The following is a 27,570-nucleotide window of genomic DNA, read 5'->3' on the forward strand; positions in this document are numbered from 1 at the left end:
AATGAAAGTCCCAAATTCAGTATCTCGAAAAATTAGAATATTGTGAAAAGGTTCAATATTGAAGACACCTGGTGCCGCACTCTAATCAGCTAATTAACTCAAAACACCTGCAAAAGCCTTTAAATGGTCTCTCAGTCTAGTTCTGTAGGCTACACAATCATGGGGAAGACTGCTGACTTGACAGTTGTCCAAAAGACAACCATTGACACCTTGCACAAGGAGGGCAAGACACAAAAGGTCATTGCTAAAGAGGCCGGCTGTTCACAGAGCTCTGTGTCCAAGCACATTAACAGAGAGGCAAAAGAAAGGACAAGATGTCGTAGAAAAAAGTGCACAAGCAATAGGGATAACCACACCCTGGAGAGGACTGTGAAACAAAACTCATTCAAAACTGTGGGGGGATTCACAAAGAGTGGACTGCAGCTGGAGTCAGTGCTTGAAGACCCACCACGCACAGACGTATGCAAGACATGGGTTTCAGCTGTCACATTCCTTGTGTCAAGCCATTCTTGAACAAGAGACAGCGTCAGAAGCGTCTCGCCTGGGCTAAAGACAATCAGGACTGGACTGCTGCTGAGTGGTCCAAAGTTATGTTCTCTGATGAAAGTAAATTTTGCATTTCCTTTGGAAATCAAGGTCCCAGAGTCTGGAGGAAGAGAGGAGAGGTCACTCCACAGGATCCACATTGCTTGAGGTCCAGTGTAAAGTTTCCACAGTCAGTGATGTTTGGGGTGCCATGTCATCTGCTGGTGTTGGTCCATTGTGTTTTCTGAGGTCCAAGGTCAACACAGCCATCTACCAGGAAGTTTTAGAGCACTTCATGCTTCCTGCTGCTGACGAACTTTATGGGGATGCAGATTTCATTTTCCAACAGGACCTGGCACCTGCATAAAGTGCCAAAACTACCAGTACCTGGTTTAAGGACCATGGTATCCCTGTTCTTGATTGGCCAGCAAACTCGCCTGACCTTAACCCCATAGAAAATCTATGGGGTATTGTGAAGAGGAGGATGCAATACGCCAGACCCAACCAATCAGAAGAGCTGAAGGCCACTATCAGAGCAACACTATCTCTCATACCACCTGAGCAGTGCCACAGACTGATCGACTCCATGCCATGCCGCATTGCTTCAGTAATCCAGGCCAAAGGAGCCCCAACTAAATATTGAGTGCTGTACATGCTCATACTTTTCATCTTCATACCTTTCAGTTGGCCAACATTTCTAAAAATTTGCTTTATGTATAGGAAATTCTACATTCACCCCTGAAGTCATCTCAGACTAACTAATAATCAATTAGAGTATGATCCCTTATGTACATTGACTCAACAACCCTAAGATTGGATGTGTGGGTTCAGAACATGGATTAATGAGTAGGTTAATGGATGATTGTGTGATACGTATGAAGTGAACCACTGACTTTTGCCTATAATTTCTGAAAATGAGAAGACACACATGTCTTGCAAGGAACAAATACTACCATTCTTTGTCTTTTCACAATCACATGTGGAGAGCTATATGCTGTAGATGAGTAAATTGACCTAAATCTGAAGGGATCAAATAAACCCCAGCTACCTACAGACGAATGTCTTGAGCAACATAGTATCACATGTACCAGTGAATTGTAGAAAAGTAGTACTAGAAGTACCATTTACTGCAAATCCTGCAAGATCAATAGGTCATCGAGTCTTTCAGAGGCACATAAAACCATTATGTTTGAAGAGTTCCCAGATAAACTGCGTCTTTGAAGGTGTTCTTTGTTACTTAGCATGTGCTGATATTCCTGGAACATTATAGAAGTCTCATAATGCAACATCTCAATCCTAACTTGTATAATAAATCACCCTTTTTTAATTTGTGAGTAGTTTTTTCTCTTTTTAAGGGCTATGGAAGTTGAGTTTTTTACTCTAATAAAAAAGTGGGCTTAAAGAAATGTTTAATAAAAAAGTCATAATACTAAATTTCATTATTCCTTAAGTTATGCAGTTTCTAAAAGTTTGTAATATTATCCATTTTCCAAACCTACTTTTTTGCTTTTTAGAGTCTGAGAAAGTCATACCAGAAATCCTGGACAGGACGACAGTGCAGTAGTTAGCAGTGCTGCCTTATGGATTCAGACTCCCAAGTTTGAACCCTTCCCCACCTACAGTAAATGACTGTCTAGGTAGAACTTACATCCCTCCTTGCGTCTGTATGGTTTTCTTTGTGGGATATTCTTGATTCTCTACCTACATTTCAAACACGTGCAGATTTACGGAATACTCCATGCAAAACTTACACCACATAGTTACACCATATAGTTTGTAGTGATGGTTGTGAAAAAAATGTTAATCTCGTGTTTTAACACAAAATGAGGGGAAAAACGTTTATGATACAGTATAATAGACCCCAATGACAATCTGTGCTGCACAATGACAGACAATGTGAAAACTGTCCATGGAAAACAGAAAAAAATAACTCATGGTGCATAATCCAGATGTCTGTTTTCCAGTCATAAGCTCACAATGTGCAAAAATCATGCATCTTCTGTTAAAATATTAAGTTATTTCTGGCAAAGGCAGTGCTCATCGTAAACGGGAAGGGCACATTCTCATTACTCTGTGCTTTTAAATGAAATACAGGACTCTTGACAAATGAATGAGGTGGTAGAAGCAGGTCTTAAATTCAGAATTATTACAGTTTACATACAATGAAATATATTGTCTAATGGCCAGCTGTTGTGCAGCACGGGTTGCCATTATGATCTATTTTCTATATTTCTGCCTCTGAAAAAAAAAGAGATTTTAATGTTTCTCTGCCATTACTACAAATTGCATGAGGTAAGTAACATATGAAAAAAGTTCATTTTTGGGTGGAGTATTCCTTTAAGTTAATTGGAAATTCTAAATTGTTTGTGTGTGTGTGTGTGAGAGAGAGAGAGCCCTATAACTGACTGGCATCTTGTTTAGGGCTGGTTCTTGCTTTGCATTCAACACTCTCACAACAGGCTTTGCCGATGAACTGGATTGTGCAGGTTTGACAATATTAATATAGTGCAATATAATGCATTTTCATAAAGATATGTTACTATATAGGGCGGCACGGTGGCGCAGTGGTAGCGCTGCTGCCTCGCAGTTAGGAGACCCGGGTTCGCTTCCCGTGTCCTCCCTGCGTGGAGTTTGCATGTTCTCCCCTAGTCTGCGTGGGTTTCCTCCCACAATCCAAAGACATGCAGGTTAGGTGGATTGGTGATTCTAAATTGGCCCTAGTGTGTGCTTGGTGTGTGGGTGTGTTTGTGTGTGTCCTGCGGTGGGTTCCCTGGCAAGGATTGGTTCCTGCCTTGTGCCCTGTGTTGGATGGGATTGGCTCCAGCAGACCCCCATGATCCTGTGTTCAGATTCAGCAGGTTAGAAAATGGATGGATGTCTGTTACTATATAATCAAATATTTGATATATTATAAATATTTACATAATTGTTATAATACTTAAAATAGAAACGTAGAATAACCACAGATGGTAATGCAAAATTGTAAAGCTGATTGGAATAAAAGCTTGTAGCTATGGAGGTCCCCAAGGAATGAATATAAATGGAGAAAAAAAACTTTTGAAGCCATGTAAGAATCACACATATCCTGATTTGTATTATGGATTGTTTTCTCATAGAAATAGTCAAATTCCCAAAATCTAGCGCTTTTTTCAGTATGGTGTAAAAATCTAATCTGTAATGAATACAGTAAAATGAAATACCAATATTAGCAATAAAATAGGTAAAGCTTGAAAGATAAATAGTTTTTCTTTCAGGTAGCTTGAAAGTCAGTTTAAGGTCCACACACATATGTAATATTTTGAAACATATTGCAATGCTTGACTGGATTTTTTTTTCTGCAGTAAGTCCAAGTGATAATATTATAATTTCAATGCATCTATTCAAATTGCAGGTATTGTACTCCACAATATCTCAACTATGAAGATTTGGAGAGAAAATACTGGAAAAATCTGACTTTTGTATCTCCAATCTATGGTGCAGATGTAAATGGAAGTTTATATGATGAGGTAGGTATATTCTTGGGTGAAACGGCTGACATTTTCATGGGAGGGAAAATGAAATGTAAGAAAGATAAGGACAGTAAAGGAGCTTTGGCCCATTAAAGTGATTTGACCAATCTTTTCATGAAAAGTTCAGTACTACTAGAATTGCAGAGAGTTTTGATGGCTTTTTCTTTTGGGCTCCACTTACTGTATGACCTTGGATTTTGTTTTGCCTCTCTGTCTGAAGAGTTATCTTTGTCCTTCACAAGTTTGACAGTGTCAGTAAGATTTGCATGTATTAAATGCTTTCTGTCCATTGGAGCAAGACATTCCACTTTAGGTTAGGATATTCCTTTGCCTTTTTCTTTGAACCTTTTTTTTTCTTTTTTTTTTTTACAAAGTACTATGTCAATTTAAAAGAGCAATAACTAGAACTGCAGACAAAAGGGGTATCATAACAATTGAAAAGGATTGTATAAATTACTTTAGAATTTGTTTCCACATTGAGCAAAAATTTAATTCAGGAAATGGCTGATATATTTTTACTACTCAATAACCACAAATAACTACTTATATTGTTCATAATTACATGTGCATGATGGCACATGGTGTTTAGTGCTGATATCTGATGGCTGAGTCATAAGCGTACTTTTGTAAGTTAATTTTGTGTGTATGTGTGTGTGCAGTTTGCCTTTTCTGGCACTGCTCTTTCAGAACGTCTGCAGTTAATAGATTCTGTTCATTGTCCAGAGACATTGTATCAACTTTAACTAAATATAGAAATCTCTATAGCAACTGCCTTAAAAACACATACAGAAGATTTGGATTTAAAGTGCACAGTAGATACAGATTATTCACACTCTATAATTACTAATCTCTGTTAAACATTTTAGTGGATTACAAAATTTTCATTGTTTAATGATATCAGGGTAACAAAGCTTTTTATATTGTTTTAATTGTAAATATGTGTGGCATGTTGTAATACCAATCAGTGCTCAAACATCCATGGTTTGGTTTCCACACCCAGACGATGTTTGTTAGGAGATTGCAAGTTCTTCTTATGTCTATTTCTCTGGGGTGTCCTGTTTTCTCCCAGATTGTCTGTGTAAGAGAATTTGGTTATTCCACATTGGAGTAAATATGGGGTTTGTTAGTGAGCCCTGTATATGCTGACCTGTCTGTCTGAAGCTGAATAGTAACTTGTACTTGATACCAACAGGCTCTGCTCCAAAACAACTCTTTGCAGTTTAATTGGGTTAATCAAGTTTGAGAATGCTATATTATGTTATTTATAAATAATAAGAGAAAATAACTTGAGAGTATAGGTAACCATCCCTGTTAAGTCAGCTTTTAGTAAGGGCACCTTTGGCAGCATTTACAGCTAAACATAAAATAATTTATTCCCTTCAGTGTTAGCTCTTCTAGGACAGTGGCTAATAAGTTCACTCATAAGGGTCCCCTGTGGCTGACCTTTCTTTGCTTCAACCAGTTAGTGACACAATTAGTGAGACATTTTTCCTCTAATTAATCTCATTGTTTAATTAGTGGTCTTTTAATGTCTTCTCTTATTCTGAATTTAATAAAGCACATATATATTTGTGATATATGCAACATAAATGGCACGTCTCAAAGAACTCTGAAGCTTTTTAAGGACCATTTAATTTCTTCCTGAAGTCATTTAAAATACATGCCAATCTGCTGTTGGCTCCTGCATACTCCTGCTGAAAGCTGGGAACTGAAGTCCTCTCAGTAGAACTGTCAAAGGACATTCTAGTAATGGGCTTCTTTATTCAGGAACTACCTGAGTACTGCCTGAACTTTTTTTGCTTCAACCAGCTAATGAAACTATTAGTGAGACATTTTTCTTCTGATTGATCTCATTGTTTAATTAGTGGTCTTTTATTTTTCTTTTCTTATTCTGAATTTAGAAAAGCACATATATATTTGTGACATAAATATCAGAAATGGCTTGTGCCCAAGACCTCTGAAGCTTTTTAAGGACCATTTAATTTCTTCCTAAAGACATTTAAAGTGCGCGCTGATCTCCTGTCAGTTCCTGCATACTCCTGCTGATTGCTGGGAATTAAAGTCCGCTCAGTAGGACTGCCAAAGGACATCCCAGTAATGGGCTTTTTTTATTAAGGAACTAACTACAACAACGTTGCACCTCTGCATGAGGTTCTAATTTCAAAGTCAAAGTGAACTTTATTCTCATCTCAACCATATGTGAGTATACAGATTAACGAAATTGCGAAGCTCAGGGTCCACAGTGTAATAACATGACGTGCAAATAATAAATTAAAAATAGAATTAAAATTTTAATTTACTGTAAAATTAAAACACAACCAAGATAAGACATTGTGCAAAGACAAGACAAAGAAGTAGCAGCAATATTGACATGTAGTTAGCATTATGAACATTGTTGTAATGTATGGTATTTGCAATCTAGATACATAAATATTGTCAATAGATATGTAATATAATAAATAATTGATATAGACAATACAGAAATTATCAGTGTATGATAATAGTTGTTTAAGACATGTGTAAACAATGACAGGTCAGAATGTTTCACAGCAGAAGGATATCAAGAGTGTCAAAATACTTAAAAGTCAGTATAAGATTTTCAGTTCTTTTTCTACATGCACACTAGTCTTTGCAGGAAAGTGGCCTGCCATGTATAAAAGTTCTGTTTTTAGGGGTGGTTGAACCAGTGTGGAAGATCCCAGGGGGCAGCATGGTGTTAAGGAGTCTGACAGCTTGGGGGTAAAAACTCTCCTGCAGCCTGGCAGATCTGGCTTTGATGCTACAGTATCTTCTCTTTGATGGCAGTGAAGTGTGAAAAGTCCATGTGAGGGGTGTAAGGGGTCCTACACAATGCTGTAGGCCTTGCGGACATTGCATTTGTAAAATATTTCCTATAGTGAAGGGAGAGGCACCCCAATAATGTTCTCTGCTGTCTTCACTATCATTTGCAGGCGCTTGCAGTCGGATATGTTGCAGTTGCTATACCAGATAGGGATGCAGCTGGTCAGAACACTCAATGGTGCTTCTGTAGAACATAGTGAGGATGGAAGGGGGAAGACTTGCTCTCTTCAGCTGCCTCAGGAAGTATAGTCTCTGCTGGGCTTTCTTGATTAGTGATGAGGTGTTTTGCGTTCACGTAAGTTTCTCAGTTATGTGCACACAGAGGAACTTGGTACTCCTAACAGTCTCCACATTTATATTGTTGATGCTGAGTTGGATGTGGGCAAAATGTGATTTATTTATTTCTAAGAAAGTATCTGCACTCTTTCTTGAACCCTTCCTATTTAAAGGATGTGGACTGCTGCCACTTAAACATCTCACCCTGCCCAGTCTGCTCCCAGACACTCTTCTTTCTTGTAAAGCTCTCATGGACTGCCGTGTTTCAGTTCTTCCTGTAAAGAACTCTCTGCACTCTGTTAAAACTTCATCTGCTAAATTTACTAATGGACACTGTGTAATTTATGAAATCATGTGCCTCAATATGCCAGTTTCTTATTGTTTTCTTTAGCCTAAAAATGAACAAAAGATATCTGTTTTAAAAAATGTGTCTGTATTCATTTTTTTTTCCTTAAACTTTTTTGTAAACTTTCAGTGGTAACACTTAAGTTCAGGTACTACATTGTGCCTCTGTTTATGAAACCTTAACAAAGGCTTATTTTTTCCTAATAACACTTCCAAAGCAACAGTGAAGTGGTTATTCATCTCCGTGCAGTGAGGCATATTAAGAGCCCTTGATATGCTGGTAAAATCACTTGTGAATATGAAGGATTCACAGCTCTTATATTGAAGTATGTACAAAAATGATTGTAGCCCACCAAAAATCCTCACAAGAGGCCAGATCTGCCCTACTTCAGGTCTGGACTCACTAGATTGCCCACACCTCAGGCAGTTAAGCCCCATTTCAACAGGTCAGCTTCAGACCTAGGCCCAAAAGTGATGCAAGACTCCTTTAAAGTTTATAGTTTACTAGCCAACCTGAGGCGTACCATACGCCGCATAATCAGGACGGTTTTTTAATAATTTTTAAGCACAGGGAGAAAATTAACATTTGAAAAATCGGTAATGTAATAAATCACCAAGAAAAGCAACATTGTAACAATGCATGGAACGAACCAACACACAATCGTCCGTGCGGCGCTCAGGCGCGGAGGGTGGAACGGGAGGAGAGGAGAAGGACGTCCACTCGCTCCCTCCGTCATGTTAGTCTGCTGATTTCTCATCCAGTATGTACTGCCTGCTCATGTGCCCACCTCCAACTCGTCACTCGAGTCATTGTCGTCTTTGTACAGTCCAGATGCACCTGTGACTCACGTAGATTTTTCATTGCTCTGTGCGGTTTTGGCTGCCTTTCTATATATAATCCACCAAGACACCCGACCACGGTAGCAGCGAGGTGGGAGGGTGGTGTGTACAAAGTGCAGGAGCATCTAAGAAGACGCATGTTTGTTGCAGATGCAAATTGCTGTATGTAGCGTGTAAAACAGTTTGCTATGGTGCACACGGTCGTGCGTTGTAACCGAAAACTCGGTTTTTAAAGACTGCTCACTTCATTGTGTATACGACTGTAGGTGAATGAGAAGATGCAACTCTTGGAGAGGGCAACATACAATACAGTGTTTTACACACTGCATACAGCGATTTACATCCGTGACAAACATGCCTCTTCTTAGATAGTCCTGTCGCGTCCACCCTCGTTCTCGAAGCATACACATCGCCTGGTCATGTGGTGCCTCTGTGTGAACCGGTCAGGCACAGAGAAGGTCAGCTGCTGAGAGAGCATCTCGACTGTTGCAGGGCCTGCATTGGTGAAGCAGGTGAGACGGTAATGAAATAGAGGCACAAGGCTTATTGGTTTTTAAAGACTGCCTCCTTCATTGGGTTTTAACCAATGCATGGAACGAACCAACACACAATCGTCCGTGCGGCACTCAGGCGCGGAGGGTGGAACGGGAGGAGAGGAGAAGGACGTCCACTCCGCTCCCTCCGTCATGCTAGTCTGCTGATTTCTTGTTCAGTATACACTGCCTGCTCATGTGCCCACCTCCAACTCGTCACTTGATTCGTTGTCATCTTTGCACAGTCCAGATGCACCTGTGACTCACGTAGACTTTTCATTGCTCTGTGCGGTTTTGGCTGCCTTTCTATGTATAATCCATCAAGACACCCGACCACTGTGGTAGCGAGGTGGGGTGTGTACAAAGTGCAGGAGCATCTAAGAAGACGCATGTTTGTCGCGGATGCGAATTGCTTGCTGTATGTAGCGTGTAAAACAGTTTGCTATGGTGCACGCGGTCGGTCGTGTGTCATAACCGAAAACTCGTTTTTTAAAGACTGCTCACTTCATTGTGTTTTAACCTTAGTTGTAAAGGAATGTTTTTAAGGATCCCATGGGATACCCCTCGCAAACAGTTTTACAGGCTGCATATGACGATTCACCTCCGCGAGAAACATGCCTCTATGAACAGTCAACGTGGGTCGGAGCTGCATGTGACCTCTACGACAGACGAATATAAATGACGGCGGTTTTTCTGTGTTGTCATGTCCGAGTTGGTTGGCGTGGCTCCTTCCTGCGTACGCCATAGCTGTCTCACTTGTCGGCGGCTTAGTGAATCCACGCCCCTTCCGGAGTGCTTTCCATGGTTGTCTTGCCTTACTGAATTATATATATAGATAAATGTCTGGAATGAGAAGAGGGAACACTGTAAAACTCTCTGGGCAAAAGATTAAATTAAACAAAGTACCTTCAATATTTAGATATCTATTGAGTCAATTAAAAAGAGACTGCACACAAGCAAAAGTAGGGGCATAAAAATGAACCAAACCAGTTTGTCGAACAGCAAACCTAAAAGCAAACAAATCCAATAAACCAGAAGATAGTACCTGAAAGATTAAGCAAGATTTAAGGCAGAAAATCTAAACAAGAATCACAAAATTATTTACATGGAATCAAAATCACAAATGCAATGCTGGAATTTCGAACCTCCTTTAGCTTTGGCATAAATACTTGCAGAAGGTAAGTAACCCAGCTGCCTGAATAGGTGGCCCTGCCTCATTAGGCTCCTCCCACAGACAATAGGACATATAGCGTAAAACCTTAAGTACATAGTTAATAAACGTTATTTTAATAAAAAATGATATGAAATAAATAGGACAACAAAACAGAAACAAAAAACGGAATTAATCACATAATATTTAAAAGCTTATTTAAGTAATAACAATAAGATTAAAGAAACAATAAATAAACTTGAGCTAGGGCAACAACCCTTGCTGTACCATAAGACTGATGATGCTAAGCATACTGTGTTAATATTTTAAACCACTCAATTTAATGGCCTTTATAAGAAACTAGCAAAATACCGGCGCTTCCCAGCGAAGAAGTAGTGTGTTAAAGAAGCAATGAAAAAGAAAAGGAAACATTTTGAAAATAACGTAACATGATTGTCAATGTAATTGTTTTGTCACTGTTGTGAGTGATGAGTGTTGTTGTCATATATATATATACTAGCAGAATACCCGCGCTTCGCAGCGGAAAAAGAAGTGTTTTAAAGAAGGTACCAAAAAGAAAAGGAAAAATGTTAAAAATAACGTCACATGGTTGTTAATGTAATTGTTTTGTCATTGATATGAGTGTTGTTCTCATATCTATCTATATATATATATATATATCTATCTATCTATATATATATATATATATATATATATATATATATATATACCCGCGCTTGGCAGTGGAGAAGTAGTGTGTTAAAGAAGGAAAGAGAAAGAAAAGGAAACATTTTAAAAATAACGTAACATGATTGTCAAAGTAATTGTTTTGTGTATTTGGTGGCAGCGTCACGAAGTTGTTTTCGGTAGCTGCATCAGAAAATGTACCACCACGCCTGACACGCCTCCTTTTTACTGTTTTCTCACAGCTTGGATTGCTGCTGTCATATATATATACACACACACACACACACACACACACACACACACACACACACACACATACACATACATATCTTCATATCTACATATCTATATACATATCTACATATACACACATATATATATATATATATATATATATATATATATATATATATATATATATATATACATACATACCTATCGACATCATATATACACACACATACATACATACATACACACACACAAATTATATATATGTGTGTATGTATGTATGTGTGTGTGTGTGTGTGTGTGTGTGTATATTGTAAGATATGGCCGGCCATGTACCCCGGCCAATACCCCAAGCCGCCAGGTGAAGCCCTCCTTGCAGCATGGAGGTCCCCAGAAGACCAGCAGGGCATTATGGACCATGTAGTTTTTATGCACCGTGCTGGATGCCATGGGGGCCACGAGAGGGAGCTGCAGGGAGGACCGAAGTTCATCATAGGAAGAGCGACGGGCCTCCGTGGTGAGAAAAAACATTATTTACCCTGACCCGGAAGGAATAAGGACTTGTGGACTGTTGGGAAGGAACACCTCCGGTCAGGGAATATAAAAGGACTGTGGGAGCTCCCAGACGATGAGCTGAGTTGGGAGGCAGGGTGGCTAAGCGTCTGGGAGTGGAGGATTGTGATTAATTATTGTATTGTTTATTGAAGGATAGTGGAGTGGTGGTGCTTTGTGCACATTATTATTATAATAAATATTATCATTGGACTTTTACCTGGTGTCTGACGTATAGTCTGAGGGTACAAGGGTGCGAGGAGCGCCCTATTCTATTACAATTGGCGTAGCCGGCAGGATTCTCTGGCCGTCAGTTTGGCAGAGGACCTGAATTTAAAAAATTTATTGTGGACAGAATACCCCTGGAAGACAACGTCACGACACACACAGGAAAAATCACCACTAACCCTATTTTCAAGTCCGTAATGGGGAAGAAGAAGACAAAGCAGAGCACCAGCCACAGCGGAGGTCTAAAGCTCGGCATTGCCTACGCTCAAGATGAGCCATGGAGCAGCTACGCGTTTAGGGAGAGATTTCCGGAAGAGGACGTCTCCGGGGCGGCGCGGTGGCGCAGTGGTAGCGCTGCTGCCTCGCAGTTAGGAGACCCGGGTTCGCTTCCGGTCCTCCCTGCGTGGAGTTTGCATGTTCTCCCCGTGTTCGCGTGGGTTTCCTCCGGCTCCGGTTTCCTCCCACAATCCAAAGACGTGCAGGTTAGGTGGATTGGCGATTCTAAATTGGCCCTAGTGTGTGCTTGGTGTGTGGGTGTGTTTGTGTGTGTCCTGCGGTGGGTTGGCACCCTGCCCAGGATTGGTTCCTGCCTTGTGCCCTGTGTTGGCTGGGATTGGCTCCAGCAGACCCCCGTGACCCTGTATTCGGATTCAGCGGGTTAGAAAATGGATGGATGGAGGACGTCTCCGACGAGGTATGTGCAGGGAATGTACTTTATAATCTTTTTAATGTAACACATGATGTCCCATGTACATACCTCCCAGATGTCCATCCGAAGGCTCTGCGGGAGGCAGAGGACAAACCTGAAGGCGATGGCGCCTCGCTCAGGCAGCCGAGTAACCCTAAGGACTTCCGCATTACGGGTGCCGGCGAGGGACACGTGACCCACCCCGGAAGATTATGGGAAGGAGAAGGTCCGTGTTCAGCTGCTTGTGGCTTCACCCAGGAAAAGACGGACTTGATTTTTCCGGGGGAAATGGGAGGTGAGCGGCACCGCCAACCCACGAGAAGGTAAGGAGGGCCAGGAAATGGCTGGTCGATCTGCCGACAAATTAATACAGGCAGATCGCAGTCAGCCAAAGATGGCGGCCCGGTCCTCGTCCGTAGAGAACTCCAATTCCCAGAAACCCGTGCGGAACCCATCAGAGCACGTGCCTAAAGCGGGCGTGTTCATTGGCTCCCGGCCGAATGGTATGGCAAACCAGGAAGTAAGCCAACCTCCGGCCGAATTAACTAACTATTTTGACGTGCGGGAACTCGAAAAATTAATCGAGCCCTTGCGGAGTATTTTGCAGACGTTAGAGGCGATTAAGAAGATCGTTGGAGATCTGGGCGGCCAAAGCTCCTTTAAGAAGAGTACGTGAGTACCTGCGGCGATTAGACCGAGAGCCTCCCGTGTTATGTGATTTGGCGGTACAGGCAGGTAATGTCGGTACCGTATATAATGTAATAGGGATGCAGTGTGATCCGGGCCCGCTTTTAATCCATAGCGGGTGCCAAATGGATGCGTGCTCTACAAGAGAGGCCAAACGTTACGGAGCGGCCGGGGAAGGACCGACGAGCCAGAGCAGCTGGATGGTGCTGTCTCTTGGAGCGATTCGATCCTAAAGACCCGACCCATGTTGTTTATAAATCAAAGCATGCAGACAGTAAAAGGGCTCTCTTTCACTAATAGAGAGACCCAAACTGTGGACAAGCCCCAGAGTAAACTGGAGATCCCTAGAATAAAGAGGGGGTCTCCTGACAAAGTTGAGCAGCGAGCTGAGAGCTCAGGGGCGGCCGTGGAACCCTCCTCAGTGGACAAAGGGGCGGAGCGAAAGTTTCCCGACTGTTTCCGGACTCGCAGAGGGATACACACTGGAGGAAGACGGCTGTGCTATGAATACCGCCGACCGGGACATGGATGGCGAAGTTGTCCTGGGAGGACGTGGAATACAAATCCTTTTTTATTTAATATTCCCCCAAGGTTCTCCCGGAAATTTTCTGGACTTCGCCAGGACCCAACAACAACTCCTCCTGGAGGAAGACATCCCTCAGCGGGGGCTGGCTGCTCGAATCATGATTCGCCACTGGGGAGTACTGTAAGATATGGCCGGCCATGTACCCCGCCAATACCCCCCGCCAGGTGGAGCCCTCCTTGCAGCATGGAGGTCCCCAGAAGACCAGCAGGGCATTATGGACCATGTAGTTTTTATGCATATATATATATATATATATATATACACATACATATACTTGTGTGTATGTTTGTATGTGTGTATATGTGTGTGTATAGGTTTGGTCACTGAGTGCAAGGGAAAAATAATAAATTATAGTCTATAAGTTATTAAACAGTAAAACATTAACGCTTTAAGAAGTACAGGTACATTGAAATTACATTTTCTATGTGAACGCTCAAATTTGTGCCTCTGGTAATGTGCCTTACCGCATTTAAAGAAAATTAGTTTTGTGTCCTCTGCAGTGTTAAGAGAGAAAGGCTTTGGTTTGGGAAAAAGGTGTAAAGAAAGGAAAGTTGCCTTTTCTTTTATATAGTATAGAGAGATGTGTTCGCTGACGTTATGATCGCCTTTTGGGACAGTCGCGTGGGTCTTGTGTAGACTGGTGAGACGCCCCGCCATTAATCGGCTGTGATGGCACTGTCAGTCCTCCACTCCTGTGCGTGTCTTCAAAATCCGAGCTGAGGACCTCATAATCGATAATGCAAAAGAAAGTGTGAATCGCCTTAATATTATTTTGCCGTGGTGTAGAAAAGGGGTCCCGTGTTTGCACTTGTCTGGGCTATAGCGCAGGGGAAGGATGAAAAAAATGAAAAGTGCTCACTTTGACTTAACGCAGAAGCGCAGTCAGCGTCTCAAAGGCCGGCACAGCTATGCATGCGCTGGCTGCTCGACTTTTGCTGGGCAGGAGACCCCAGTTTTTGCAGACACGTTCATGATATCAAAAGTCTCAGCGCTCTTTGGAGGTCATTCATATATATATATAGCAAAATACCCGCTACTGTGAAGGAGAAGTAGTGTGTTAAAGAAGTAATGAAAAGAAAAGGAAACATTTTAATAATAACGTAACATGATTGACATTGTCATGAGTGTTGCTGTCATATATATGCCTGCCTAAATAAGTCACCCTCGCCGCTCTTACTTTTTACCGCTCATTTAATTATGGCTAGTGGCGGAAAAATTATAAAATGGAAGGAGGATGGCTTTACCAAAACAATTATTGATGGCGAATCGATTATTCATAAAGCTTTAATTGGTGATCTGTTTTTCTGTGTTAACCTCATATTTTTTCATACTTCTCAAACTAAGGTGGTGCGAGGGTAAAATTAATCGGGATGCGTTGATCAATGTAATCGGTGTACCAGGAAATCATGCATTGACAAAAGCTCCCCTTTGCTTGTAATGCAAAGTGTGATTAAATGCATTATTTTTAACGCTTATGGAGCACATGCATCGAAGCTTCTCAGCTGTGCTTGTGCTAAGAAAAGGAAAGATTTTAAAAATAACGTAACACGATTGTCAATGTGATCTTTTGTAAGTAGTGCCTGGAGGATTCAGTGTGTAGAAACTCTAGAGACAGCGTGTGTATTAACTTGTGGATTTTTCTGTGAGTATTTGGTGGCAGTCTGACGGTTGCTTCGAAGACGGCGTAGCCGCGGAGCTCAGCTCAGAGCTGAAATCAGATGAATGGGAGGGGAGATGATGATGTCACTCCCCCACCCGCCTTTAACTGTCAATCCCCACAAACACAGTCTCGGAATTTGCATAAGCACACCCCTTCACCTACAATTTTAACTTAGTTACAAAGTGATCAAAACTCTCGTTTATATCCTGCGTCCTCTCATTAAACTTGTATCCCGCATTACCTGTGGACATGTGAAACGCCAGCGGTAGCCTGCTATGAACTTAATTTAAAGTTTAGGTTTACACCTTGCTTTCTTTCCGAGGTAGCAGCATTCATGAATATGGTAGTATATGTCACTCGCTCGCTTCTTATTGTTTCGCTGCCTTCTCAATTATATAATGCATGTTTTCTTAAGCGCTTTTTGGAGGTCTTCCTGGTTTTCTACGCACTGCGTTGACAGTCAGTTCACGGATTACGTGGGAGGCGTGATGATGTCACACGAAACTCCGCCCCCCACGTCTTTCCAGCTCAACTCTATTACAGTTAATGGAGAAAAATACCTTCCAGTTATGACCATTAGGCGTAGAATTTCGAAATGAAACCTGCCCAACTTTTGTAAGTAAGCTGTAAGGAATGAGCCTGCCAAATTTCAGCCTTCTACCTACACGGGAACTTGGAGAATTAGTGATGAGTCAGTGAGTGAGTGAGTGAGTGAGTGAGTGAGTGAGTGAGGGCTTTGCCTTTTATTAGTATAGATTATGCAGTGCTGTTGTTTGCTCTCCAAATTCTTATCCTTTACTTAAAAGTTTATACAGTTAACTATATTCATCCATGTGTAGTATATGGCCACTGTTTGTCTGGCTACTGACTAAGATGACTAGATAAGGCTGGTGCAAGGATGGACACCCAGACTTAAAACTTGGTTCAGCGTGATCAGCACTATGTAAAACTTTTTACTGAATATAAAGTCAAAGAAGTATTCAGGTTTGTAAAGTACTCATTTCATTCATACCTTACATTTGAGGTAGAATTATTTTTTGAATAATTAAATATTACAAAGATAGTGATAATCATTTTAGAGGACTAGTCATTTTTCCCAAAAATTTCCTTTTTAATGACATTTTTTACTTTGAAGTTTATTCCACAGTATGTGTGTAAAAACATATTTTCTAACATAATCATCTGATCTTGGTTCTTCATTGGCCCATGTGTAGCAAAGAATAATATCACTTTCATACACTTTGAGATATATTCCAGTCTGGAAAACAAATGGATGGATGAATGAGTTTTCTTTTTGTTCTTTCTTTTGAGGCATACTGGAAATTTTCCCAGTCACTAGGCTGCTCTGAATAGATGAATAAAGAAATCCCTTTGGCTTAATTGTAGCCTGGTGCTAAGCACTCCACTTCTGCCATTTAGGCCTTAGAATTTGCTACACCAGTGACTTGACTGAAATTGAATTTTTATCTTTTTTCTCTTTATGTAGTGTTACTGCTTATCTGAATCTTAAACTTTTGGAATTATGAAGTAATCCTAGAACATGGTGTTTTGGTGATCTTCTTAAATGGTTTTCTAATCTCTGTGTTTTACATTAAATTAAGATCTATTTCAGAATATTTTCATAGTTAAGCATAGTCTGTCATGACAAAGGTAAAACTATATATTTTTGCTGTTTTGTTTTCTTACATTTTTAACAAAAGCATATCTATCTGGTAATCTGAAGTAAAACTTTTTTCATTCATTAATGTCATCGGGGAGTCTCGTGCCCAGTGTATGTTTTTATTCTTTCATTTTTCATTTAAAGTGATTTTCTTTAATTCCTTAGAGAAAAAATGCTATTCGTTGTCACAGGAGGCTGAGGGTCAGACCCAGCCTGGACGCCTGGAAGGACCCGGAGGTGGTCTATACGTCCCCCGGGCCACGAGGGGGCAACCTCCCTGGATGTTGAGGGGACCACGGGGAAGGAGCGAGGAGGCTCAAACCCACATGGCCACCGTCAGGGGGCGCCCCGAGCGTTGGAGCCCGGGAGATCGACACTTCCACCGCACCTGGGAAGGTGGAGAAAGGACCTTCCAGGGTTGCCCAGAGTGCTTCCGGGTGCAAGGGCAGCACTTCCGCCACACCAGGAAGTGCTGCCGGAAGAGCGTCATCAGGCACCTGGAGCTCATCCAGGTGGAAATAAAAGGGGCCACCTCACTCCAATAAGAGGGCTAGAGTCGGGAGCGGGAACAGGACGAAGCTCCCGTGAGGAGCGGAAAGGCGGCCCACAGACACTTGAGAGGAAGGCCCATGTTAAGGGTTTTTGGTGCAGGAGCACTGTGTGTTGTGCGGGACTCAACTTACAACTCAGCTTAAATAAATGTGTGTTTTGTAAAGTCATGGTGTTCGGACCTGTGCTGACACCGTATTATAAAGGATAAGTGTAAAGCACTTGACAAGGCAAGCAGTGAATGTGTTTAAAGGTAGGAGCATAAGAAAAGGGTCATATATTTTACTAGTTATTTTTCTTATCAAGGTTGCTTTAAAAGTACCAAGAAATTGTAGAATATCTTGTATATCATCCTTTAAGAACTAATGATGTTACCCTCTTGACATCTTCTTTTGTCATAAATTTTAAATTAATCATACATTGATGACTGATCTTTAGTCAACACAGTTCTTCACTAACCCAAGTCCTGTAGCTTCTTTCTTCACCTACCATTTCTTCCTGTGACTCCCATCCTATTGTCCAGGTTTATGTTTCATCTAGGTTGGAGTACCGCGGTTCTCTGATGTCATTTGCCATTAATGTTAGCATTCAGTTTTGAAAGCAGTGTTTGCTGTTTTGTACAATCACAATACTGCTCTATGTCACTTTTTCCACTGGCTTCCCATTACTGCTAAGGTACTCTAAAACCTAGTCCTAATTTTTGGGTCATACCCAGCTTTTCTTATCACTGTCATCAGTGGTTTCCAGATACACAGTCTGTATTAGTCTTCCTCCTAACCAATGCTTCTTTCTTTAGATGCAGAAAAATGTATAAGTCTTGCTTCAAGCTATAGAACAAGCTTTCAGTGACCATCTGAGCTATGCTGTGATATTCATGTTTCTGTTGAGGACCCACCTAGTTTCAAAGCATCTTGGAACTACTTGGGGTTCTTCAGCTTGACTCTGCTAAGAATATGTACATCTTATTCTTTAGTTATTTTTGCTGGTTTGATATTTAGAATTCATGCTTCTTACTTGTAGCATTTCACTTTGGTTCGAGATTTACCATATATTTGATAAAACAAACCATAATTGTTGTTGTGTGTTTGTTGTTTTTGGTTATAATTTTTTATGTTTGGATTTTCTTACTTTGTAAAATGAGCAGCTATATCTAGATCAAGAAAATAAATTTATTTTTATTGGGTTTTACAGTGATGTGTACCCAAACTAATATCTACATAGGAGTAAGTATGTAAATGGAAGTTTCAGTGTAAGTTAGTTATATTTTTTCATCACAACAATGGATGGTGGTGACGTGTTGCATCTTGATTCGTACATGCAAGTAAGAATTTCACTGTGTTCTCTGCACATGATGATAAACCATATACACCTATAAAAATGTAAGTTATAATTTTATCTGTAGCTACAAATAAAGAAATACATGAACCCTTTCCTAGCCACCCCAGCATCATGCAGAGCTTCCTACTTATTTTGTATGATACTGTAGATGAATTAGATAGTGAATAGTAACAAGATAGGTATGCACTGGGATCTTGAAGAACATCTTGACCTTGACTTTACTGGTGATACTTGACTTTTCTGACATCCACTGAAACACATGATGTCCCAACTGTAGAATCTGCAGACAGAAACAAGCCACGTTGGCTTGAAAATTAACATTAAGAAAACCAAATACATGGAAGCGAATAACAGGACTGACAAACTGATTATTTTGAACACCAAGGAAAAAGGGAGAGTGAAGTTGTTCTGTTCTTTTTGCAGCATTGCAAGTAAAGATAGTGGTGTCACTGCTGACATTAATAGCAGGATCGGTATGCTTAGAAAAGGTAATTTTCCAACTACAACCAACCTGGAGATTATGTCAATGTAACTGAAAAACTAAACTGAAATGAAAATCTTTCAGAGAGGTCACGTCTTTTTTGTTCTATGGGTGTGGGATATGGGGCAAAATAGAATAAATGGTTGTCAAGATGCAGACCTTCAATCAACCACTGGCATCAGATGGTTGATACTGTTTTCAAGTGCAGACTTATGGTCATAAACCAGTCTGAAAAAAGTCAGAAAATAATTTATTAATATAAGTGGTAATGGATAGGATATGAACCACAAAAGAGTGAAATAAATATCTGCAAAACAAGGGAAAACTATCCATAAGAGAAATGTGATAATGTGCCTTACTGGCATTACCAGCAATTACATAAAGTAAATTTTCTGTCCTCTGTGGTGTTAAAAGAGAGGCATTGATTTTGGAGGATGATTGAAGGAAGGTGTAATGAAATAAAGATTGCTTTTTTGTCCATTTAGAATGTGCAACAAGATGGCATGAACGACTTCTGGGGAGCATCATGGCAAGTTTTTGTGCGAGAGTGTAAAGACAGCTCTGCCATTGACTGGCTGGAGTGGCATGGTCCAACTCATAATCGTGCGTGTGCCTCCTGTGACCTCGTAGCACTGGACGCGTAAGAGAAAGTGTGAAGTGACTTAGTATTGGCCTGACACGGCTTATAAAAGGGGATCCCGTTTCTGTAGTTGTCAGGGTGGTAGTCCAGTGGAGAAGACAAAGGAACTTACTTTCAGTTTTAGGTGGGAAGTGCAGTTCGCATTTCAAAGGCCGGCATAGTTATGTGCACATACGCCGGCCCCTTGCATTTTTATAGGAATTTTGAGGGGCAGGACAGGCCATGTCATTGTGTGCACATTGAAGGATGGCGTTTAACAGCTTAACTGGTCACTAGGACAGCGCCGAATACAAAAAGGATTTCTGGCCTCTAGAGGGGGTCTTCTGGATAGATCACGCTGAGTGAGGTACTTGGCAGAGTGTACTTGTGAGTTTACTAAGCACTGCGGCTTGTCATGGATTGTTGTAAATATTTTTCTTCTTGTATAAATATCTCTGGATTAGCTTTGGTGCCGGTGTTTATTGGGTTGTTCATTTTTGTATATATACTTTTTCTTTTTCTGTATTTTGAATGTTTTTCTTGATGAACTATACACTGTTTGTAGGAGCAGCTTCTTGACTTGGATTACTGTGGAGGAAGACACCTTTATTTTGGTTTTTGTGTATATATGGGTTTCCCCAGTTTGTGTGCATTTTTTCTTTTTCATTTGGGATTTTCAGTCAGCACTGTAAATACTGTATATAATCATCATTTTTGGGCATCATTTTATAACTGTTTTTGCATGTCCTTTGTGGTATTGGGCAGTGTATTGATATAAAAATTTATATACAGTATATACTGTGTGTATATACAGTGTATATATATATATATATATATATATATATATATATATATATATATATATATATATATATATATATAAATATATAATAAATAGGGTGGTCTACATCTAATTATGCAATTTTCATTACGCTATAACTTATTAAGTTTATTACATAGAAAATCACTCAAAAAATCCCGGACCATTGAGAAGTGTGTGAACAGATGACATGAAGAATCGTGCACCTGTAAATAAAACCTCACTTTATTTTGCAAATCTCCAACCCTTTTGTGTCTGTGTCTCCCTGTCTTACACCATCATCCTGGTCACGCTCGGTCCCACATATTAGGCACTAAGAGTGTAGTCTGGTGTTCCCCATGCCCCACTACACAGGGTGTTACAAGGATTTAGATGAGGGGTGCTATTAGTCAGAACCTTGCTAAGAGAGCAAGTGTCCAAACAGATGAAGACCATACATGTAACAGCACTTTCATCTTGATAAAAACAGGAACTGACTGATAACCTGTTGCCCAGAAGACGTGGTTTTGCTAGCAACAAGAAGACCGAAATGGTGTATTTGTACCTCAAAAATAAGCTGCAGTACTAACTGCAACCAGAAAGTGCAATCAAGGCAAAGAAAGGGACAAGCTTTAAAAACAAAGAAAGTGCGCTGAAGATTCTTCAGCGTGTCTGGGGAAAGCTGACCAAGAAAGAAATAATGCATTGTTTACACCAGAACTTAAGTATACCTACTTTGATTCAGAGAACCTTTCATTTCTATAATAGTAGTTAGGATAAAGCCAGCTAATTTATTGTAATAATGGTGTAACTGTAAATAAAAGGTAATAGCTGCTTGAAGAATAAGTTTTAGCTGTGTTATAAGTTTCTTTCTAAATCCAGTAAGAAAGTGCAGAGCAACAACTCGCACCCATGCAAGATACTAGATACTAGCTGGGGGTAAATGAATGCCGCGTGCAGGCAATAGAAGCTTCATTTCTAGCTGAAGAACTTGGCAGTCTTTACCACATAAACTGGAAAATCAAAATTCAAAGGTTTTGTGCCTTCTTCAATAGGAGAGGAAATGTTCAACTAAACTTTTGTAATTTTAGAGTATGTTTTGTGTTGTTATTGTCTTCTGTCTAGATATATCTAAATACATATACAGTATATCTATGTAGATATCTACTGTATATACTTGCATACAATGTATCCATTTTCTGTTATGTTTATGTTATAAATAACGCATTTTTTTATTGAAACACGTGTTGGAGTTATTTGTAAAGTCTATTACAATGTTGAACTACAACAGAGAAAATGAGTGTTTAATGTAGAGTTTCGCAGATTTGTGAGCCTATTCATAAATTGTTTGGATCCCTGAATCAACCTGCATTCATTTGGCATTCTTCTTTGTGGAAGTCTTGTTGATTGTTTTTATTATTTACCATCACTGCTGAAGTAAAAATTGATAATTAATTAAGTGATTAATCCCTCTTTCTTACACTGCTCTTCCACTAGAAGAAATATTATATATAAAATAATATTAGATTATTTAGAATATTGTGAACAATAAATTAGTAAGTTAACAGATCATTGGGAACATTTGAAAGTTTAACTACAATACTGGCCCTTTGCCTGTGTATGTCTATATTATATTAAAATCTACAGTATGTATTCTGACAAAAAATGAAATAGTCAAAAATTAAATATTGCTCAATTACTTTTTCTTTTTTCTCTTTTTTTCATTTTCTTTCTTTTTTTATTATTTAATTATTTTCTCTGTACCCTAAACGAGACTGTTCAACATCATACCCTTGGTTTATTGTTATTGCTATTATTGCATTAAGACTTATTATACTTATTCTGGACAAATTTCTAACACCATTCCCCGGGTTTATTATCCGGGTTTATTATCTTAATACTAAGTGCACAATTTTTTTAGACTATATTGGTAATAGATATCTCTATTTTTTAACCCTAAAACGTGCTGCGTGGGGGCTTGTTTTGCTTTGGACGTGCTCTGTCTCTGGGTATGTCAGAGGACTGGGACTGTGTGAAGTGGGTTCTAGTCTCACGTGGGGAGGCAAAATTAAGGGGGGGAGAGAAAGAGAGCAGGTTTGATCTATACCTAATCTATCCTTAATCTTTATAATTATAACTACAACGTAATAATAAGCTGCATGGCAACAACTCTAGGGGAAATAGGAAATTAAGGCCGAAGCTGTCTCACTTCCAGTTAAGACTATAAAATGACATCAAAAACTCAGAATCAGTGTCTCCATGATGGGACAGTTAACCTTGTAAGCTGGAATGTTAAAGGCCTGAATCACGAATTAAAGAGAAAGAAAGTACTCTCACCTAACAGGTCTAAATGCTAAAATAGTATTTTTACAGGAAACCCACTTACTAAGCAAGGATCAGTTCCGGCTGCAAAAAGACTGGACTGGCCAAATGTTCCATTCTAGTTTTACAAAGAAAACTAGAGGTGTGGGAATTCTCATACATAGAACAGTACCATTTGTAGCATCAGATGTAGTATTGGATCCTGAAGGGAGATATGTAATGGTCATGGGAGACTTATCTAACTGTAAAATGATTTTGATAAATGTTTATGCACCTAATGTTGATGATAAGGAATTTATACAAAATTTATTTGCATCCATTCCCAATCTGAACACTCATAAAATTATAATGGCTGGGGACTTTAATTGTGTTCTAAATCCACTTTTAGATAGGACTTCTCCACAGGGGAACGCATCTAACACGCAAAGATAATTACAAAGTTTATAACTGATCACAACTTATCAGATCCCTGGAGGTTTTAAACCCAAATTCAAGAACATATTCTTTCTACTCACCAGTACATCATTGCTACTCAAGGATTGATTACTTCTTTATAGACAATAACTTCTTGCCTAAGATTAAATCTTGCAAATACGATGCTATTGTTATTTCTGACCATGCACCATGATCTTGGAGCTAAATTACTAAGCCCCATACACTCACCCGCAGATGGCGCCTCAACCCGCTTCTATTAGCTGACGAGAATTGTACTGAATTTATATCCAAACAAATCAAATTCTTTCTAGAGACAAATACATCCCTCGAGATCTCTGCAGGAATACTCTGGGAAACTCTTAAGGCCTTCTTAAGAGGACAGATTATCTCATATCTTTCCCACAGAAATAAATAAACCAAGAAAGTAGCAGAGATAAAAAGCGAAATTACTAAAATAGATGAAGAACATGCCAGACTACCAAGCGAGACTCTACATAGGAAAAGGCAGGCTCTACATTCAGAATTAAACCTCTTGACAACTAAAGAAACTGAAAAACTAATTTACAAATCCAGACATCATTACTATGAACATGGAGAGAAAGCTAATAAGCTTTTAGCTCAACAAATTCACAAGCAAGAAGCGCAACGCAATCTAGTAATCACCAACCTAACGGAGATAAAATCATCGAACACAAAAATATAATGCACACTTTCAGAGACTACTATAAATCCCTATATACTACTGAGTTTAAAGAAGACAATACACAATCTAATGCATTTCTGGATACATTACAGATACCACAAATAGACACTTTTAGTGTGGAGGAACTTGATAAACCTCTGGCATTATCAGAATTACTAGATGCTATAAAGTCACTCCAAGGTGGAAAGCAGCAGGCCCTGATGGCTACCCTGCAGAATTTTACAAGAAATTCTCCGCTCAGCTAGCTCCCTCCTATTAGCAACATTTACAGAAGCCAGAGATAACCAATCTCTTCCACAAACCTTTCGCCAAGCACTAATCACTGTTTTCCAAAACAAAATAAGGACTTATTACAATGTGCATCATACAGACCAATTTCACTTCTGAATAACGACGTTAAAATACTCTCTAAAATCATAGCTAGAAGGATGGAGAAAGTGCTCCCTCGTAATATCACAAGACCAAACTGGATTTATTAGGGGCCGACACTTATCTTCAAATCTTGAGCCTGTTTAATGTAATATACTCACCAACTAAATCAAACACCCCAGAAATATTATTATCATTGGATGCAGAAAAAGCATTGACATGATTGAATGGAAATACCTTTTACTACATTGGAGAAGTTTGGGTTTGGCCCAACATTTGTGCATGGATTAAATTACTGTATACTAACCCAGAAGCTTCAGTTTGCATCAACAACATTTGCTCAGACTACTTTAAACTAGAACGTGGCACAGACAAGGATGCCCTTGTCACGCTACTGTTTGCAATTGCCATTGAACCACTGGCAATACATTGTCGAAATACTGATCAGATAAAGGGGATTAGCAGAGAAGGACTGGAACAGAAAATCTCATTATATGCAGATGATATGGTACTGTATATATCGACCCAGAAAATTCTGTGCCTGCAGTCTTAGCAGCACTCACAGAATTTCAAAATCTCTGGTCTCAGAATTAATCTGAATAAAAGTGTACTCTTTCCAGTGAATTCTCAAGCATATAATATTAGATTAGACACCCTACCTTTTATCATTGCAGAACAGTTTAAATACCTAGGGTAAACATCACAAGTAAACATAAAGCTCTTTATCAACAAAATTTAGCGTCTGCATGGAAAAAATTAAACAAGACTTGCATAGATGGTCAACCCTTCATCTCACACTAGCTGGAAGAATTAACACTGTTAAGATGAATATTCTTCCTAAGCTCCTTTTTATTTCAAAACATCCAATATACATTAATAAATCATTCTTTAAGCAATTAGATTCAACAATAACCTCATTTATTTGGAATTCAAAACATCCACGCATCAAAGAGCGACCCTACAAAGACAAAAGGCAGAATGGCATGGCTCTACCTAACTTCCAGTTTTATTACTGGGCAGCAAATATACAGGTGATAAGAACCTGGACACAAATAGAAGAACATACACAGGCTTGGACCGCAATAGAAGTAAAATCCTGCAGTACTTCTTTGTATTCCTTGCTCTGTGCTCCAATAAACACATTATCGGCAATACACTAATAACCCAATTGTGCTCCACTCACTTAGAATCTGGAACCAATGTAGAAAGCATTTTAAGACGGAGAAGCTTCTATCTGTGGCACCTCTGCAAGAGAACCACCTCTTTCAACCTTCACAAACATATGCAGTTTTAATATCTGGAAAAATTTGGAATTAACTTGCTTAGAGATCTTTATATAGACAACGTCTTTGCATCCTATGAACAATTACATTCCAAATTTAACATTCCAGCTACACATTTCTTTCACTATCTTCAAATCAGGAACTTTGTTAAACAGAACCTTCCAGATTTTCCTCATCTTGCACCCATATTGCTCAATCTCAAAGACTTAGACACCATCTCTACAATATATAAAATCATTTTACAATCCCTCCCTTTCAAAGATCCAAGAGGACACTGGGAAAAGATCTCTCAAGTAATATATCAGAAAAGGAGTGGAAAGTAGCAATGCAGAGAATTCACTCGAGCTCCATATGCAAAGCATACAATTATACAACTCAAAATTATATATCGAGCACATCTGTCTCACTAAAACTCTCAAAATGTTTCCAGGGCATGATCCAACCTGTGAACGCTGCAACCAAGTCCCAGCCTCACTGGGTCACATGTTCTGGGCCTGCACCAAATTAACATTATTCTGGACAAAATTTTTAATTACCTTCAGACAGCCTTGGACTCACAATCCCTCCTAACCCATTAACAGCTGTGTTTGGGGTTCTTCCAGAGGGTTTAAAGTGGAGAAAAACAAATTGTGATTGCATTCACTACACTTTGGCACGCAGACTTATTCTGATAAACTGGAAGAACCCAAACTCTCCTCTTTTAACTCAGTGGGAAACCGATGTGTTATATTATTTGAAATTGGAAAAAGCAAATACTCAGTTAGAGGATCCGTACAGACTTTTTCAAAACATGGCAGGATCTAATCAGTAATATTTTAAAATAAGCTCATAAAGCACAGAGAATTTATTAATTTAGGTATGTTTACAAGCCTTAAATTTTACACGTTTGCTTGCTCTCTCTCTCAGGGTGGGGATCGATTTGTTCTTAACTCAATTTTTCTTTTGTAAAAACTTGATTGACTTGTATGGATTGCAATAAAATTAATACAAATATATATATAAAAAAATTAAATATTAAATATTCTTTAGCTTCAATAGTGTATTCAGCCAAGATCACAAAATCCAATTCTACCTGGAAAGGCAGGGAACACAACATTTGAAAGAAGATTTTATTTTATTTTTTTAAGACTTCAACCTCTGTCAATGCCTAGCACAAGTCTTAAAATCTGAGAAGGTGGTTCAAAATTGTACTGTTAAATTTTAATCTTTTCCTGTTTTGGAACATTAAGACTTTGGACTATGATTCTGTAAAAAACATTTGCCTTGTTGAGTTTTTTAAGATCATTTTTACATCATCATATTATATGGTAACAAACCAATTCTTTTCCAGGGAGTTGATGAATGGAAAATTAGCCGTCTTCATACCATCCTGGATGTAATCGAGGAGGACTGTGGCATTTCCATTGAAGGAGTAAATACACCTTACCTTTACTTTGGAATGTGGAAAACCACATTTGCATGGCACACTGAAGACATGGACCTGTACAGCATCAATTACCTGCACTTTGGAGAGCCGAAGTCATGGTAAGGCTTGTATGAAAGTATGATGTACAAAAACTATCCGCTTTAAAGAATAGAGGAACAATTAGATACTTCTAGTTTACACCAACAGTACTTTTTCAGTTGTAGATTCAGAAACATGTTTAAACAGACAGACATTTTGCCTGTCTAAAA

At 39.4% G+C, this 27,570-nt stretch overlaps 1 protein-coding gene across 5 annotated transcripts in view; it reads left to right on the top strand.

Annotated features, from left to right (window-relative positions):
- Nucleotides 1-27,570, top strand: part of LOC120532912 (lysine-specific demethylase 4C-like) — a 917,975-nt gene that overhangs the window by 56,889 nt on the left and 833,516 nt on the right. For all 5 annotated transcript variants that reach the window (XM_039759396.1, XM_039759398.1, XM_039759399.1 and 2 more), the window contains exons 4-5: nucleotides 3,917-4,031; nucleotides 27,227-27,420. In XM_039759396.1, coding sequence (XP_039615330.1) covers nucleotides 3,917-4,031; nucleotides 27,227-27,420 — 309 coding nt within the window. The remainder of the gene's footprint in view (nucleotides 1-3,916; nucleotides 4,032-27,226; nucleotides 27,421-27,570) is intronic.

The sequence above is a fragment of the Polypterus senegalus genome, chromosome 7, assembly GCF_016835505.1.
Source record: "Polypterus senegalus isolate Bchr_013 chromosome 7, ASM1683550v1, whole genome shotgun sequence".
NCBI classification, from domain to species: Eukaryota; Metazoa; Chordata; class Cladistia; order Polypteriformes; family Polypteridae; genus Polypterus; species Polypterus senegalus.